General features: G+C 34.0%; 3 protein-coding genes across 3 annotated transcripts; all 3 read right to left on the minus strand.

Moving 5' to 3' along the window:
- Window positions 1-4,429: 4,429 nt before the first annotated feature.
- Window positions 4,430-5,016, minus strand: LOC147277280 (uncharacterized). Its single transcript, XM_086255395.1, has one exon. It carries the CDS (start codon window positions 4,953-4,955, stop codon window positions 4,581-4,583), a length of 375 nt encoding a protein of 124 aa, XP_086111521.1. The 5' UTR covers window positions 4,956-5,016; the 3' UTR covers window positions 4,430-4,580.
- A 3,998-nt stretch (window positions 5,017-9,014) lies between these two features.
- Window positions 9,015-9,560, minus strand: LOC147277281 (uncharacterized). The gene has a single exon (XM_086255394.1). The coding sequence runs from the start codon at window positions 9,471-9,473 to the stop codon at window positions 9,084-9,086; it is 390 nt and encodes a 129-aa protein (XP_086111520.1). The 5' UTR covers window positions 9,474-9,560; the 3' UTR covers window positions 9,015-9,083.
- Window positions 9,561-11,267: 1,707 nt separating this feature from the next.
- LOC147277282 (bifunctional riboflavin biosynthesis protein RIBA 1, chloroplastic-like) lies at window positions 11,268-16,982 on the minus strand. Its single transcript, XM_086254305.1, has 7 exons — window positions 16,810-16,982; window positions 15,011-15,404; window positions 14,672-14,893; window positions 13,887-14,209; window positions 13,374-13,503; window positions 12,767-13,063; window positions 11,268-11,911 (listed from the first exon to the last, which is right to left on the minus strand). The coding sequence occupies exons 1-7, from the start codon at window positions 16,860-16,862 to the stop codon at window positions 11,642-11,644; spliced, it is 1,689 nt and encodes a 562-aa protein (XP_086110431.1). The 5' UTR covers window positions 16,863-16,982; the 3' UTR covers window positions 11,268-11,641.
- Window positions 16,983-18,274: the final 1,292 nt, after the last annotated feature.

The following is an 18,274-nucleotide window of genomic DNA, read 5'->3' on the forward strand; positions in this document are numbered from 1 at the left end:
CCGCTTTCATGGTTGACTAGATTCAATTTTAAAGTAGAAATTTGGGTTAATATATATTACCTGGAAGTTAATTTTTGTGGACTTGTGCATTTTTGTGTCCCTTTTTGTCTTTGTGTCATGTGTTTTCTGTTGGGCTTTATAGAGGGTGGGCTACAAGTAAGTACTAGAAGGTGGGGTTTGAGTAGGGGTGTGTTTCGGCCGGATCGGATCGGAAATAGGGTGTTCCAATTCCAATCCAAAAAAATTTGGAATGGAATTTATGTTCAAATTTCCATTCCAAAAAATCGGAATTTCAACATCTCATTCCGATTCGGAATTTTCGGATTTCTCGGAATTTTCAGAATTTTTCGGAATATAACATTTTCGGAACTTTCGGATAAACATTTGAAATTTTCGAATAAAAAATCGGAATTTTCACATTTTCATAATATTTTTTAGAACATGTTCGGATTTTTTTTCATAATAGTTTGGTCTCCCAAAGCGCATCAACGAAACTCTCTGCCAACAAAATTCTACATTTTGTCAGTTCAACTCACTTGTTAGAACATTTTGTCGGTTCAACTCACTTGTTAGAAAAAAGCTTTCGTTGGCCACCTCAATCGGCTATTAGCTATTGTATCTTTTCGTCGGCATCAAATTTTTAGGCGCGAACTAATCCCATTAATGTACGGTATATATTATGTATGTTATAAGATAAATAAATTATGTATGGTATATATTATGTATGTTATAAGCGAAATAAATTATGTATGGTATATATTATATATGTTTAATGGTATATATTATAACACACATAATATATAAGAGAAATAAATGTCACTATGAATGTATAATAGGCTTAATAGCACATATCTTAGAGGTGGGGGATTAATCTTTGGACCTTATCCAACATTGTTAAAATAAATGTCACTAGTAAATACATGTTACTCATATATATATATATCATGTTTGAAATTTTGAATATAATAAGCTTAAATATTTAGTAATTAGTAATTACAATTGGTGGGATATTCCAGTTGGAACAACTATAGAATTGCCCCATATCTTCAATTCCCCTCCCTAATAAAAAAAAAATAGTAATTACATGTACGGAAAATGTGGGTGTTTGTGTTACCAACTTACCATTTATGTTATTATGATACACATATATTTATAATGTACATATATTTATATTAATAGTATTAGTCATCTTTTTTAAAATATATGTTATATGTATCATACTAAATACATGATAAAATATATAATATTAATATAAATATGAAATAAATTGGCATAATTTCAGAAATATCGGATCGGAATCGGAATTTGCATAAACATTCCAATTCCAATCCAATTTTTTTCGGAATTTTCGGATTTCGGCATTTTCAGATTCGGCATTTTCGGATTCGGAATAAAATTGAAAATTTTCGGATAGGAATCGGTCGGATTCGGATTTTCCAATCCAAATCACACCCCTAGGTTTGAGTAATTATTTTTGTTTGGGTGCTTTTAGTTAATTTAAAAGATTGTTAGTATCTTGTAATTCACGAACTCTATTAAATATAGGAGTGCGAGTAGCACTATCAATGACAAACGTGTGAGAGCTCCAACTGAGAGAGCTTCGATCCGACAACTGTTGATTACAGCAAGTTCGACAAGTCCATCAGCTATGACAACATTTGTTCTACCAATTGAGGTTGTGGCACACGATTTTGGGGTTTGGGGTGTAGGGATGTAATATGGGTTGGGCCGGGCCAGATCAAGCCCAAAATTTCAGGTTCCGATTTTGGGCCGACCATGCTTTATTAATTTTTCGATGCATAGTTAACACAAAAATTATAATAATAATAATAAAAACAACAAGGAAAATATATTTTTTAAAAATAATTCTTATTGACTTTTGTCAGGTTCAAGCTAAGTTCATATAGAGTTTTTGTGGCCGAACAATTGGGTTTTTGGCTTTGATTAAGAGACATTAAGGGAATTTTTAGAATATTAGGGAGTGTGTATTGAGAAATTGTATAAAATTAAAAGTAACATGGATGCGTAAAGAGTAAGGGATATAAGGTGGGGAAATTAAGGGTATAAATAGCAGCATTGCTTCTTTAAAGCGAGTAAAAGGTTCAACGTACCAAATGACAAAGGTGGCAATAGCTAGTACTGGTTGGGTAAAGCGTAATGACCACTTAATTATATGGAAATTTCTCAAAGGAAAGATGCAGTGCAAACTTGTAAATAACTATTGAAAAACTCTCTCCTCTTTATATTCCCATATCAGTGTGTTACAAATTTAAATGTAATAATTCAATAAATAATAAATACTACATAATTAGAAGTCTGAGTCTACTCTACATGACCAGGACAGCAGCCACAACCCCAACGGCCAGAGATCCGGCGACGGTGAACCTACTCAAAACGGCACCGTTATTGGTTGGTGCAGGAGCCTCAAAACAATAAGTAAAAGGTAGCTTAGGGTAATTAATTTTTGATTTTAACTACTAAATTTCAATAATTTTTTAGTTTGGGTACCAAAATTAAATAATATTTTAAATTAAGTACTAGTTGAAAAGTCAAACAAATTTAATAAAGTAAAAGTTATTAGAATTTACAAATATTACATCACATGACACTAAAATAAAAATAATAAAAATAATATTATATCACAAATATTACATTAATTTATACTATATTGTATTAAAAAGAAAAAAAAAATCAATTCAGTCACAACTTAACTGTGACTGTCTTGGTAAATTGAAAGAGACAACTCACACCACTATACTATATATTATTTTGAGTAAAAGTATTGTTTTGACCTCTATTTATATTATATTGTAGTATAATTTCTCAAAATAAAATTCAATTAAGTCACCAATTAACTGTGACTGTCTCACAACTTAGATGTGACTGTTGTTCAGTCACAACTAAATTTGAAGTTGTGAGTGTCGTACAGTCACAACTAAATGAGAAGTTGAGACTACATTAGTAAATTTTCAAGATAATATAAAAGCCTCAAGGGAAATTTTGTCAAAACCTTATAAATTTTAACTATCACTCATTATATGTGGGCCAAATGATAAAAATGTCAAGTGGAAAAAGCTTAAATCAAAGGGGTCAACATATTTGTCACCTAATCTAAAAAACTACATTTAAATTTGATAGTTCAATTGAAATATTATATGGTCTTCATGTTATACCAAAAAATTATTGAAATTTGGTATTTAATCCTAATTTTCTATATGGAAATTGACAATTAAAAATTGGAAAATTGATGAAGAATTAAGAAGTTGAAAAAATATAAAGTAGATAACGAAATGTCTTTCCATGTGCACAACATGTGCATTGATTTGTAGAGATCTTATTAACGCAGATGGATGTGACCGTATAAACTTGAATTTTGTATTTTATGTTGGTTTCATTAATTTTTGACCTGTTTATATAAAAAAAGATATATTTATAAATATTATTTTTATGCAGTTTCAAATAGTTACTAATCATTATTGCACAATGGTTGTCGAACCGTGACAATTGACAAACACTTGGTGAACAGTGCTGAGCACTCGTTATTGTTCACTTAGCGTTTGATGAGTTTCGTGTCGTGCGCTTTTCATTAAAGTGGACCGGCTTCTCACGACAACCTGTCCTTTTATTTTAGGAATTAGACTTTGAAAAAACATAACCCAATAATTTATGAATAACTCCATATTTTCCAACATCAACTAGTGCAAGAATGAGCAAAAACTAGAATTATTCTTTTTTTTTTTTTTTTTTTCAAATCGAGTGACTGAATTAAGGATGAGAACATTTTACTTAATAATTTATTTTGGTCCCTGCGTCTTCACCTCCATTTGGGTCCCTCCTTGTTTTCCTGAGTTAAAGTCAATATTGACGAGTCTTGTGACAAGGTTTCTCATGAGGTAAGGTACGTTGAGGGTTATAATAATGAGATATGAATCATATGATGATGGAAGGTTGCTCGAAGATAGTGCTATAAATTGTCAATTAAGCTGTGTCTAGTGAGGTATCTGAGGCTCTAGGTGATTTTAGCTTTTAACATTTCTTCCAAGGCAGTCTCTTGGCATATTGTTCCAATCATTCATCAAAGTTTGTCACCCAAAGTCGTCACTAATACGTTACTTTTGGCGAGACATGCATATTTGACCAAAGAGAATTAAAGTAGCCTGAAAATGAAAAGAGAAGGGTAGTATTGAGGAGACTATCTCTTTGTACTATTTAGTGTATTATTTTTTTAATAGAGTTAGAATCCATTAATATAAATGGGGCTCAATTCTATTAGATAGATAAATGATACACTAGATGATATAAAGAAATGTCTCTTTAATATTTTCCGCAAAGAAAATTATAAGGAGTTTGAAGATATGTAACGCAAAACTAGAAGGAAAATTCTGAAAGATGCAAGCTAACTTGAAAATAACTATTAAATTAATAAATAGAAAAAATGTGTCACTTTATATTCCCAAATCATCGGTGTGCTACAAATTTAATTATAATAATTTAATAAATAATAAATAAATCCCTACTAGATTAAATTAATACAATGAATTGATAAGTAAACATCTGTGAATCCCGACTATACTTGTGCTCTACATAAGGAAGACAGCAGCGACAACCCCAACGGCCAGAGATCCGGCGACGGTGAACCTGCTCAAAACGGCACCATCATTGGCCGGTGCAGGAGCCTCCGAAGGGGGAGAAGTGGCCGGAGATATTGGAGAAGATGAAGGAGGAGAAGGTGGAGAGTCGACAACGGGCGCCGTTGAAGGAGTATCAGTCGGTGGAGTGCTCAGTGGAGAAGGCGAAGCTGCAGGTGGAGTAGTCTTCAACGGAGAAGGTGCAGAAGCATGTGCGGGAGTCGGCGCCGGAGACTTGGCCGGTGATGATGCCGGAGATTGTGCTCTTGTTGAGGCCACCAGGAGAGCAGATATCAGAACCAGAAGTACGGCGCTGGAGCGAGCCATTTTAGAGAGAGAGAGTTTAGAGAGAGAGAGGGAGTTTGGGAGGCAGAGAGCGAAAGATGGGTTTAAGGAGAAGAGAGAGTGGGCTTTTTATAGAGAATGTTGCTGGGACACTTGGTTTATAGTTCACTGTTGGATTATGTTCAGAGGAATCAAACGGTGCAAATTTTACCGTGTAATTAGGAGCCGTGTTAGTATGTTCCCAACTTACTAACTCAGGCACAACGCGGTTTCGGTATTGGGCTGCTTGTCTGGTTGCTTTCTGGCCGTTCATGTAAAGTGAAGCGTGTAACGGTTAGTTCCCTTACCGCGCAGATTTAAGATGATCTAGCTGGCATATTCTTTTGTTTTCTTAATTAATTTAGGCCAAATTACATTTTTTTGTCTTTGTAATTTTACAAAATTTCCACTTTAGTCCTATATTTTTATTTTTGGAGATTTTAATCTAGTAATTTTTATGCGATAGCAATTAAGTCTAAATAGTTAACATCGTTTAAATTGTTGATGGAAAATCCAACGTAAAAGCACGTGTTTCGCACATTAATTATTGGTATTTCGAACAATTTAGTTCATCTAAATGCCTATTTAAGCTTATACTTGTCATTTAACATATTCAATTTGATGTTGAAACTTCTTATTTTTACAAAATGATTACATAGGATGGCAGGTATGGCTTACATAGGCATCCAAGTAAAGTAAAATGTTCAAAATGCCACTCACATGCAAAGCACGCCAGATTTTTCATCATCAATTTAAATGAGGTTAACGATTGAGACTTAATTGCTATCGTATTTGAAGTATAAGATTGAAACTATCAAAATTAAAAGAACATGACCAAAGTAGAAATTTCATGAAAGTACATAGACCAAAAGTATATTCTTATTTGTTAAGAACAACAAACGGATCCTTTCAGGCTTTACGAAAAATTTGATGAAGAAGAAGCTGAAAAAATAGAAATAAATAACGAAAATGCCATGTAGTTTGATTTAACAAAATTTGATGGAAATAGATAAAGCTACTACATACATTGCTACATGAAGCAAAATCTAAATGTAAAATTGAAATTTTTTTTTGGTGGTCAAATAACACATCCTATAAGCACGCTAGCTGTATTTGTACAATATTTTCAAAATTGAAAGATTTTGATTTAATAAAATGTGATATATGAGTTTTTTGAGTTCAATACTTTTTTTTCATTCTGAAGGAATAATTCATGAAATTCCTCCATCATATTCTCCCACATCTAATGGTGCAACAAAGAGAAAAACTAGAGCTTTTGAGTTTTTTTTTGTTCTTGGAAAAACGATTTTGGTTCTTGTGTTTTATCCGAAAACATATTTGGTCTTTGTGCATGTTTTTTGTTTTGCAATCTTAGCACAATTTTAACAAAAGCTCAAATTTTTAATTTGGGGATAAATTATTGTTCTCAAGAAAATTTTGTTGAGGGATTGAAAAACCATCTTATGGATTTTGTAAAACTAATTTTAATTTTCGTTTTCATTTTTATTTGCTAAAGAGATTTGAGGCTCATAAAATTTTTAGGGTTTGAACTTTAAGTTGTAGAGCTCTTTAAATTGTTCTTTGAAAATCATGTTACATCATGATTTTTGGTTATTCTTAAGTAAAATTCGAGAGTTTAAACAAGTCATTACTTTCGATTTTAGAAATATTTTAATGTTTGGTACATATACAACATTGCAAACAATATAAAACAGAGACCAAATGTGGAGTTTTGAAATCACATATATCAAATTTATTTTCAGGGTAAAACAAATAGACTAAGATCATTTTTTTTCCTTTTTTTTTTTTTTTTTTTTTTCCAATTTTCATCAGTTTATACATAGGATACAAGTGAAATTGAGTTAAATGGAGATACCACATACCTGATACTTGGCATAATGTGTCAGCTACCACAAACATTTTTCTATTTATTACTATTATTTTTTAATTAAGCTATCTTTTATAATTGACCTTTCATCTTCACGACTTAAAAACCTTTCATCTTCTTATATATGTAAAGCCTTCTTTGGCACCTCCACCATGTCTCGCTCCAGGGCTAGATCTGACATGGTGCAAGTGGTGCAACAGTATAGGGCCCACCACAGTAAAGGGCCCTATATTTTGGAGCAAAGTTATATAGGCTTTATTGTTTACTAAACTTTGAAATAAACAGATAACTTGTTGAGCATTCGTTTTATGATCCGTGTCTCTAACTTGCGTGTTAAAAAACTACCAAGGCCCTACAAAAAGGACTAGCGTGACACAACTTACTCTAATAATCTGGGGTCATACTAATTAAAAATAGTAAAAGTAACCATAGAAGATAACGAAAAAAAAATGTTGGCCTTTAATAAATCATTTTATAAGTTTTATATTTTGGCCATGAGAAAGATAATTTTACTCTTTATTTTGAATTAGGATTTTTGTTAATTCAATGTTTTTCTTTGATATTGTTAGGGTTAACAAAATTATAATTTAGCTCTGTATCCTTAACTTCAAACATATTGATTTTCTATTTTATATTGTCATACTTTTAAAGAATTGTGCAAATGTCTTATTATTTCTTAAAGTTTGCATTTGCTTTCTAACTCAGTACTAAACATAGTTTCTTTATTTTCTTTGTAAATGTTGTCGGCTCATTTCATTAATCTGAATACTAATGTATTATATTGTAACTAAATCTTACAAATAGGCATCTAATTAATATATTGGAAACAAAATGTACAGTAATAAGGGCCCCATCTTTAAATTCTGCACAAGGCCCCATAAATATTAGGAACGGCCTTGTTACGCTCCATCCTCATTGGCAAAAAAATATAAAATTGTGGTTATGATAATCTAAACTAATCAATCTCAACATTATGCATTAAAGAAAACCATTATAAATAAAATGAGAAAGAGACCCTTGTTTTATTAGTTAACTAGTCTCTTACATGCATGCCAATTGACCTTTCTAAACCTGCAAGGCTGCAACTAAGTTTTTTAATCAATAGTTTATTTGTCCAAAAAAAGAGGTGGTGGAGGGAGTGGGTTGCTGAAAATAAGGATGTGATTTTGTATTTCGTTTTATTTTTCAATTATAATTATTCTATTTTACTATTTTGCCCTCAAAATATTGTTTTTTATTTTGTTTTTTAATTAACAAAGAACAAGGTTGGGTTTTTTAATGTTTAACCAAATTCCTCTTTCTCCCTTTTATATATATATATACTAGTCTCTTGCACGTGCTTTGCATGTGTCAATTGATATTTTTATTGTGTTTTCATTTTTTTTATTTTGTTCTCATTATTTTATAACTTTTTATCACTCTTTCCACATTTTAAGGTAGTGGAGTATCTTTTTTATTTTAATTATTATATTTTACAACTATACCCTCATTTATTAGATTGTTTTAATGTAACTATTTTGTTGAATGAAGGGTAATTTAAGCAATCTTATTTTTTGTGAAGCCTGTAACATCAAACTCTTCTTCTCGCTTTATAATAGTAATTAGTAAAGATAGATAGATAGATAAAAGCCCAATAAATCCCAAATTTACTTGAATTAAAGACTTCTATTTTTTCATTAAATTAATGGGCTAATTTCCTATAAGAGGCCATATTTTCGAACGGGCTCAAGACGGTCGCTCATCCCGCCAATCTCAGGGCGGGCCCTGATTTCTGTTGTTGAATGTTCAGCGAGATGGTCTACAAACTTGTTGATTGTGTTTTGATTTGCCACATCTTCCAGCAAAAAAAAAACTTGAGCACGAAAATTGAACCAAACTTGATTCATTTTCATTAAGTAAAAGTTAAAGCTTCAGCATACCCAATAACAAAGGTGTGGGCAATTGGCTAAAAGAGTAAGGACCATTTAATTACGAGTTTTTTTTTGTTTTTTTATCTGAGTTAAAGTCACCATAAATGAATAAAAAATAAATAAAAGACTTCCACCAGAGACATTTGTAATTTTGTAACATGCAGAGCAAACTTGGAAATAAGTATTGAAATGAATAGAAAAATGTGCCTCTTTATATTCCAATATCATCAGTTTGGTACAAATTTAAATGAAAGAATTTATAAATACATAAATGATAAATCAATCAAATGAATACAATCAATTGATAATTAAAAGTCCATAAACCCCCCCGCTCTACATAACAAAGACAGCAGCGACAACCCCAACGGCCAGAGATCCGGCGACGGTGAACCTGCTCAAAACGGCACCGTCATTGGCCGGTGCAGGAGCCTCCGAAGAGGGAGAAGTGGCCGGAGAGATTGGGGAGGATGAAGGAGGAGAAGGTGGAGAGTCGACATCGGGCGCCGTTGAAGGAGCATCAGTCGGTGGAGTGCTCAGTGGGGAAGGCGCAGCTGCCGGTGGAGTGCTCAGTGGAGAAGGCGCAGAAGCATGTGCAGGAGTTGGCGCCGGAGATTTAGCCGCCGATGGCGACTTGGCTGGTGACGGTGCCGGAGATTGTGCTCTTGTTGAGGCCACCAAGAGTGCAGCCATTAGAACCACAAGTACAGCGCTGGAGCCAGCCATTTTTAGAGTCTTGAAACTTGAAAGAGAAAGTTTAGAGAGAGAGAGAGAGAGAGAGTTTTGAAGAGGCAGAGAGCTAGCGAATGATGGGTTTAAGGAGAAGATAGAGGGGGAGCATTTTATAGAGAAACGCTGATGAGGCTTGGTTAATAGCTCGCCGTTGGATTTATGTCGAAGGGAATTGAACGGTGGAGATTTTGTGCTTAGGATGGAAGTAATATTTTACATTAGTTGGATTTGGTTCGAAACCGTGTTACCGAGTCAGGCCCAACGCGGTTCGGGTATTGGGATTGATTTCTGACCGTTGGATGTAAAGTAAAGCGTGCAACGGTTAGTTTTCTTATGGCCCAGATCACAGTTGATCTGGCACAATCATGTGCTGTTCTTTTAATTTGGTAAGCACATGTAAAGCTTTGCTTTTTGGTTGTTTTAATCAAACGGATCCTCTCTGGCTCAATGGAAAAAGGCCCTGAACATATTCTTAGTAGCCGTATTGAATTGGATTCTCCCTTTTTTTGTTCAAGGGTATTTTAATTAGAAATTTAAAATGAAAAAGAAATTTAACCTAAAGTTTAGCTGGTCCAAAAATTTAGTAGAAGGTCAAACTGTTTACCAATCACTTAGTTCTTGCCAATTGTTCGACGGTTACATATGCAACCTACATCTGCGACCTCTTCTCTGCATCTACAATTTAAAACATGCATTTACAATGTAAAATTTATCGTCTATAACTTAAAAAAATGCATATACAACTTAAAAAAAACATATTCTTTTCAAAGTGATTCGCAAGTCGTAACTATCACATAACATAGAAAGACTTTCAGAAGACACCATAGACGTCCACCATTGACAAGTTTTCCAACCTTCACGTATTGTATGCAATGGTGCCCACCATTGATGCCCAACCTTCATGATATAGTAGGTTCCCCACATACCAACCATTATTATTTTATTTATGTCCTAAAAACTTGATTCTCAAAAAGAAAGAACGAAAGAAATAATATGCATAGCTTTTCTTAAATTTTTAATTTTTATTGAAATCTTTTACAATTTCTTTTGGTCTCACACATATGTAGGTTCCTAACGATTTTGGATATACTAAAGTCTTTGAAGAGAGACTATGTTATGAATCAGTTTAGTCTAAAGTTAGTGTTGTAAGTCATTACAATGAGGAGTGGGTACTTGGCTTTTACATATTTAATTTGTATATTTTTAATACATGTGCAATATGTTGTACTGATTAATCTTGAAATTTAACGATTTCAATAGGGCTCATACTTGTGTAGATTCTTTAATTCTCAAAATTTGATGATTAATATTAAAATCCCAAAAAAAAAAAAAAATTCATATGCGTAGAAGCAAATCAAAAGGGATTTGCTGGCAACAGAACGAGAATTCATTATTGCTTGATCTTCAACCCTTTGAATCTTCTTCATGTGACAGTCCGTGTTTGTGTTTATTATGGTAGGCTAAGTCTTTGCCATTTCTTAACACAAATGTCGTACCCATTTTATTTGATGGAGTCCACGGCTCTTCATCAAGTGAAACTCAATTTTGATGGTTCAGTCAATGTTTATCCAAGGTTCAAGTCTGTAGGTGGTTCTAAACTTGTCATTCATTTCATTTGGACCGTCATTTATGACATCCAATATCTCCTCAATCCAATTCCATCATATCTTCCATGAAGCAAATTTGAGTGGTGGGGTTCGAATTGTTGGCTGGTATTTGTGATGAATTTCCTTTCGCTTAAGTGGAAAAAAATAAAATTAAAAAAGTCTATTCGATTGTCACCAAGGGAAACAAAAAGGAGAAGGGCAACAAAGTAAGCACCCCATTTCTTGATAGTAAGAGTCTAGAGTTGTTACATGAATACTATATATTGTAAATGCAGTGCATTCTTACACTTGACCCGAGTAAATCATTCAAAAGAGCTGAAACAAACTCATAAAGTCGCCAAACAGGGCTTCTGCCTAGGTTACACCTCACAGAGACAAAGAATGCTACAGAATGCTACAAGCATTAACACATTGCACTTACAAAATTTTAATGAGAATTATTGACTAAGCTTATGAGGAATGCTCTGATCTCTAGGTTGAGTCTAAAAAATTAATCAAATCATAATGTCATGTAAATGACAACACCATCTTTGTGTCACTGTCAGGTAACTGGGCTTATGAGTTTGATATGGCATCAGATGGAATGTCTACATTCTGCTTCCCATTGCCAACAATAAAACTGCTCAAGGGGCCGTTAAATTCTGACCCGTAGATATGACCCATTTTAGCACGTTTAGTCTCCAAATACCTCCTATTCTCGTTCGTTATGGGAGTTACCAAGGGGACCCTGCCTGAAACTGCTAAACCATAACCCTTTAGCCCAACATACTTGGAAGGGTTGTTCGTCATCAGCTTCATTGTATGAACGCCTAGATCCCTTAGTATCTGCAAAAATAAGCCAATAGATCAGTGTTACAAAGACAAGGTAGTAAGTAGTCCTCGAGATACAAGTTTACTTCTCGTTTAAAAAAATGAAAAAGTATTTGAGGCACATAACAATTTTTCTTAACAAATGTATTACAGGAATTTTTTATAACTGATACTGACTTATTCCTCCAAATTTTTAGAAATATATATATATATATATATATATAGTGTTAAATGAGGATCCCCCTTGTGGGACCCACACCAGTCTTTTGGTGTCGATCCGGACCGTTCATTTTTTACATCTCCATTGATAGATTATCCTTGCAAAAAATTAACAAAATCGAAAATCATTTGCCTATCTAACTTTGATCAAACAAATGAACGGTTTCATCGAAAATATTTAATTCGTCTATTTGTTTGATCAAAGTTAGATTGTCAAATGATTTCCGATTTGGTTAATTTTTTACAAGGATGATCTATCAATGGAGATGTAAAAAATGAATGGTTCGGATCGACACAGAATGACTCGGGTAGGCCCCACAGGGGGATCCCTCATTGGAAGGCCCTTGTATATATATATATATATATATATATTAAAACTTTGAAGTTTCCAGTTTTGTGTTTCAACTATCCAATAAAATTAATAGAATTCAATCTTAAAAAATTGTTGACTTATGACTAATCAATTGTTGTAAGATTTCAAAACATAAGCCCGTAATCAAAGACCACATAGAATCAACATTGCTTGATGAGTAATCAAATACTCAAATACTCAATAAAGAAATAACAGTTACTTTAAAAGCAAACTGAAACAATAATTCACCAGACTGTCAAAATGCCCCTAAACAGAAGTTATACTGTGAAGTAGCGTACCTGGGCACCAATGCCATATTCTCGCGAGTCAACAGGCAATCCCAGATCCTCGTTGGCTTCCACTGTATCACGTCCAGCATCCTGTAGATTATAAGCATGAAGCTTGTGACCCAAACCAATGCCCCTTCCTTCATGACCACGTAGGTACACCAAGACACCCCTTCCGGAAGCCTCAATCTGCCGCATTGCAAGTGCCAGCTGGTTCCCACAGTCACATCTGGCTGATCCAAATATATCTCCTGTGAGGCACTCTGAATGCACCCTCACTAGAACATCTTGTCCATCCCCAATGTCACCCTGGTTATACCAAAAATGTAGTTACATATTAAAGTTGTTATAGTAATGCAAAAAAGATAAAAGAATAATAATAATTCTGGATGCCGCATTCAGGCAAAGGACCCAACAGGACCAGATTGGCACAGACTTCACACCATTTTCATTCTTGTAACCAGGTAACTTCATTATCAACCAGACAATTATTTCAAGTACAGAACTCTAGTATTCTAGTGTTAAAAGTGATTATAACTGATTCTAACCATGTTTTCCATTGCAATGAGATAAATAGATTAAAAATAAACTGAATATCAAAGGAACATGCATTGCTCACCTTAACCATTGCAATATGTTCAATCCCATCTAAGATGGATCTATAACAGTAGGCTGTGAATGGTCCCCACATTGTAGGTATCCGTGCAGCCGCGGAACGATCAACTAATTTATCTCTCTTCCTCCTATACCTGCCAATGTCCAATTACTAGAACAGTTAACTCGCTTATGCTTCAAGGCAACACCATAACAAATACGATGGCAAGTAATTGCTTTTATAAAGAATTAAAAAAAATAAAAAAATAGTCGATATATACATAAATTTATTTATGCATTGACCGGACAGAAGAATAGGGATGAATCTATGACATGAGTAAGTTGTTTGATCTCTATGTGCTAATGCATAACATATATATATATATATATACAGGCCCCTTCTATATATATATATATATATATTATATATACACACATATATGCATGCATATGCAGGTGAAAATGTAGGCTTTCTTGAAGCAACTGCAGTTAATTTAGTAAACGGTAAAATTCTTCCCAAAGTGGGCAATAATTTTACCTTATTAAATCAGCAATGGATACAATTTTCAAGTTCTCCCGCTGTGCAAATTCACGAAGCTTTGGTAATCTAGCCATTGAACCATCATCATCAACAACCTCACACAAAACAGAAACAGGATCCAGTCCAGCTAGCATGGCAAGATCAACAGAAGCTTCAGTGTGTCCAGCTCTTTTCAAAACACCACCCTCTCTGTACTTTAGTGGAAATATGTGACCTGGACGGTTGAAATCATCATGTTTTGAATCTCTAGAAGCAAGAGCTAAAACTGTTGTTGCCCTATCACTTGCTGATACCCCTGTGGTTGTACCATTTTTTGCATCCTAAAACATTGATTTACACAAAATCAAAGTTGAGAAAGAGTTACAAATGTAAACATCAGTGACTGATCACTTACAAAGCCCGTCATAAAACACAACATTGCAATTGAGTCATTTGGAACCCTATATTATCAGTGGAACATTCAGGTAAATATTCTTAAAAGGAGAGTTAATCTTTTCAATAGGTTTATTATTGTAGTCACTTTTGTGATCACTGCTTTGCTGATATATCTTACTTCATTTAGCATTCAAATTCAAATCTCTTGTACATTGGCATGTTCTAACATATTTATTGTGAAGCAACTGCATTGTCTCTGCACAGTCCTAAGAGAACTCAAATTTGAAAATTGCATGTTACCCCTGCTGGGATGAGGAATTGCTGATCTCTTGTAGGCTTAAATGTCAAATATTGAAAAGGAAAATTTAAAAAATTCATAGTAAATGTCATATAAGAACAGTACATACCACTGTCACAGTGAATGCTGTACGAAGCTTCTCGTCGTTATCCTTTTGTGTTACCATCAAAGGGAGTTGCAACCTCTCCAGATCTTTCCCTTCCATGCTCACGCAAACTATTCCTGTTCCGTGCTTCACAATAAAAGCCATAGCCTCAGGTGTTGCTAGTTGTGCTGCCATGATCAGATCTCCTTCGTTCTCTCTGTCCTCATCATCTACAACCACTACAATCTGCAAAGCTAAATTCCAATTACTCATAGAAATCTACTTCAACAAAAAAAGTTGGCAAACATAGAGTACAGTGCCACAAGTCTGTATAACAAGATAAAAGCTCAGGAAATAAGCTACCTTTCCTTGGCGAATGTCTTCAATGGCCTCTGGGATGGAAGCAAATCCTTCTGTGGGGCGATCCAAATCAAATTCATCATTATCAACAGGAAAACCACTAGTTGTTGGAGCAGTATCTGCTGAAAGTGCTCCAAATGCTACTGCATCAGGCTGTTTCTCAATCCCAACTGACTGATCACCAATGAGAGTGTTATTTGCCACTACACCATTGCCGTTAGAATACAAAAGGTCACCTTCTTCAGATACCATTGTAGCTCTAATTCTAGAAACACCCTTATTACTCAAGGACAGTTTACTGCCCATCTGGATCAAGGCCATATTGGCTGTGTTCCCATTAGACAGAGAAAGATTTACAGCATGCAACCCATTGAACAAGTTAAAGTTTTTGCATGCCCTACACAAGACAAATTGCCAATAAGTACCAAGAGATAAAAAAAGTGGTCGTGAAAGGATAACGAAATCAGGTAAAAACAATTATTACATGTTCGGTTAGAGCATCCAAAGAAGAGTTCAACTGTCAGTACAAAAATCTGAACATAAAACAAGGACAAAATTCTATGGAACTTATAAATCCGAATATGTGCCAAGTATATATTTTAGTTGAAACCTTTCTGTCCCTAAATAAAAGAGGATAGTCTATTTGAGTTGATGGGCAGTGTAGAGCCTACTGAACATGAATATATTTATATTTCTAAAAATTTTCCATGAAAGTTGTGGAAATCAAGATGATAGTAGAATAGGAAATATAGCAAAATGGTGTGAGTAGATTGTGTAGCTGACAACAAATAGTTGGGGTTAAACCAATGACTTCCTAACATCCTTTTTGAAGGGGACTAGTTTTCGTATAATTCCTTTCCTTAGCACAAGAAGTCTAGCATAAATTACAATTTTTCTTAAGAGTTAAGGCCCGGCCAATCACCACACATAAAAATGTCTTGCTTTATTTATGAGATACTGAGAGGGCGAGAGAGAGAGAGATAGAGAGTAAAAAAGACCGAATACTATAACTGAATTTAGGTTATTTAAGATCCTTAAAATCAACATGCTAGAGTAAATGTAAATCCCTGTGCAACTGTCATAGTAGAATTGAGTTTTCGGTTACTCGATTACATTAAAAGAACAGTTGAAACAGGGACAGTTTGGCTCGGTTTTCTAGAAAAAGTTCAGTTCTCAGAGTTTACATCGCAAAAACACGTCTATTAAAGCTTCCAAAATGTTTTATTTGTAAGTAAATCCAGAAAAGTGTACAGCTTTATGATATTATCTATCTTTTTTTTATTCATTCCAAAACATATCAAATTTTGATTGTACTCTATAGATGGTTGTCCAAGACTACTTACTTTCTAAGCAGACAATCAAAAACTGCCCAGATTTTTAACACAATTTTTTTTTTTGAACTTGCATTATCTCGGCACTAAAAATTACTTACTAAATGAAAATATGGGATCTGACCAACTAAAGAAAATTCCTACCTATAAACAACAACAATCACAAAACAAAAAAGGTCCATACGAGGCAAATCAATCATGCCATAATATGTGGAAAATAATTGCTTTCCGACTGAAAAACAGTAAGGTATATGCAGCTACAACATGAATAAGTTCAAAGCAATAACATCTAGCCCAAGTCCAAATTTGATAAGCAAATTTCAATCAAACTAGAAAAAAAGGGAAAGATATAAGAAAAATCGGTCATAAAACATAAACAACACCAAAACCCAGATGGGGTTTAACTCAAATAATAAATATAACAGATGCAAAGCTGAGGAAATAAAATTAAGAAAAGCAAAAAAGGCTCACTGTGGTCGAGAAAGGACAGTTGTAGAAGGACATGAGACGCTGATGGAAGCCATTGGTTTGTTGGTGAAGCCTCGCCAAAGTCCAAAACCAGACTTGTTTTGAAACCTTCAACTAAAATGGCTTCCTTTATATAATGGGAAGAAGAAGATGAAGCAAAAGAGAGGAAGGTGGGCAGGAAATAGATGATGAATGAAGCGAGTCAGCGACGGCGAGTTATATACAAAGGAGAGGTTTGTTACGCGCGGGTGACGTAGCTTTGTCCCCAACCAATCAGAAGGCGTGGTACGATGGCTATTTTATATCTTTTTCTTTTTTCTTTTTCGCTTAGATGGTGTGGTCCAATGGTCAGTGCCTGCGTCTAAATTGAATAAAATCAAAGGTGGATTCCACTTTTTTTTTTTTTTTTGGGCCAGGGAGTATATGCGTCTGAGCTGCAAATGCAAGAATATGAATATGGATGTTAGAATAAAATCTTAACAGTATTATTACATTTTACAAATTTGTTTGGGAAAAAATTAATTTTTAGTCCCTGTTTTATAAATATATGGACTAAAATTATTTTTTGGGTATTGATATTCGTACCCAACTTTTTTATTAGTATACTCAACATAATTTTAACAAATGTGAAAATTTATTAATATACTTAACATATTTTTCTAAATTATTCTTATTAAAACTGGACATAACAACCATCAATTGTACTTAGTATACCCAACAAACACACTCATTGACCAAAAAAAAAAACACACACTCAATATCACCATCATCACACCGCCTCCCAACTACCCTGGCTTTCGGATGTGAATCCAACAAGTTTTTTTACACAAACTTCAATCTGTTTTCTTTTTCTTGGTTTTCTTTTCTTTTAATCGATCATAATTCGAATTTCTGGCAGAAATATAATTAAAAAAATAAGCCTAAAATCAAAATTTGTGTGTAAGATATTTTGTGTAAATATTTGTTTTTCATAAAATTGAATAAATTTATATATATATGGTCATTGCTGGATCTAATTGTATTGGGTGGAACAATTTCAAAGAAATCGAAGAAACCCTAGGGGGTGTGATGGGGAAAGATGTGCCAAAGTGGTTGAAGATGTGGAAGAAGGTGAAATTTCCAATTCGACTTCAGTGGAGGAGATCAGTGAAGAAGATTTTATTAACCAAGAAGCTAAGGTTGTTTTGTTCTTCTAATGAATCCAAATCCAATGGAGGTGGAGGGGGTGGCGGTGGCGGTGGCGGTGGCGGTGGTGAATGGGTGAATTTTGGGAGTGGAATGACGATTGCCAAATTTGATTATTTTGCTCTCTAGCTGTTAGAAAATGCTTTTCTTTTGGGTTGATTTTTGTTGGGTATAATATTGGTGTTGGGTATACTAATTGTTTAAATTTTTAAATTAAGACCCCGTTTGGGATTGCGGTAGAAGACCCAAAAGCTGCTGTGGATGACAATTCTCAATCACCTAC

This window comes from Dryas octopetala, chromosome 8 (assembly GCF_963921425.1).
Source record: "Dryas octopetala chromosome 8, drDryOcto1.1, whole genome shotgun sequence".
Lineage (NCBI taxonomy): Eukaryota > Viridiplantae > Streptophyta > Magnoliopsida > Rosales > Rosaceae > Dryas > Dryas octopetala.

Excerpts from the sequence above, each read along its gene's own strand:
- LOC147277280 (XM_086255395.1), bottom strand. The coding sequence starts at position 4,955 with ATGGCTCGCTCCAGCGCCGTACTTCTGGTTCTGATATCTGCTCTCCTG.
- LOC147277281 (XM_086255394.1), bottom strand. The coding sequence starts at position 9,473 with ATGGCTGGCTCCAGCGCTGTACTTGTGGTTCTAATGGCTGCACTCTTG.
- LOC147277282 (XM_086254305.1), bottom strand. The coding sequence starts at position 16,862 with ATGGCTTCCATCAGCGTCTCATGTCCTTCTACAACTGTCCTTTCTCGA. Across the intron at positions 14,894-15,010 it reads AAGACATTCGCCAAGGAAAG|ATTGTAGTGGTTGTAGATGA; the intron begins GTAGCTTATTTC and ends TTAGCTTTGCAG. Across the intron at positions 14,210-14,671 it reads CAGCATTCACTGTGACAGTG|GATGCAAAAAATGGTACAAC; the intron begins GTATGTACTGTT and ends TCAATGTTTTAG.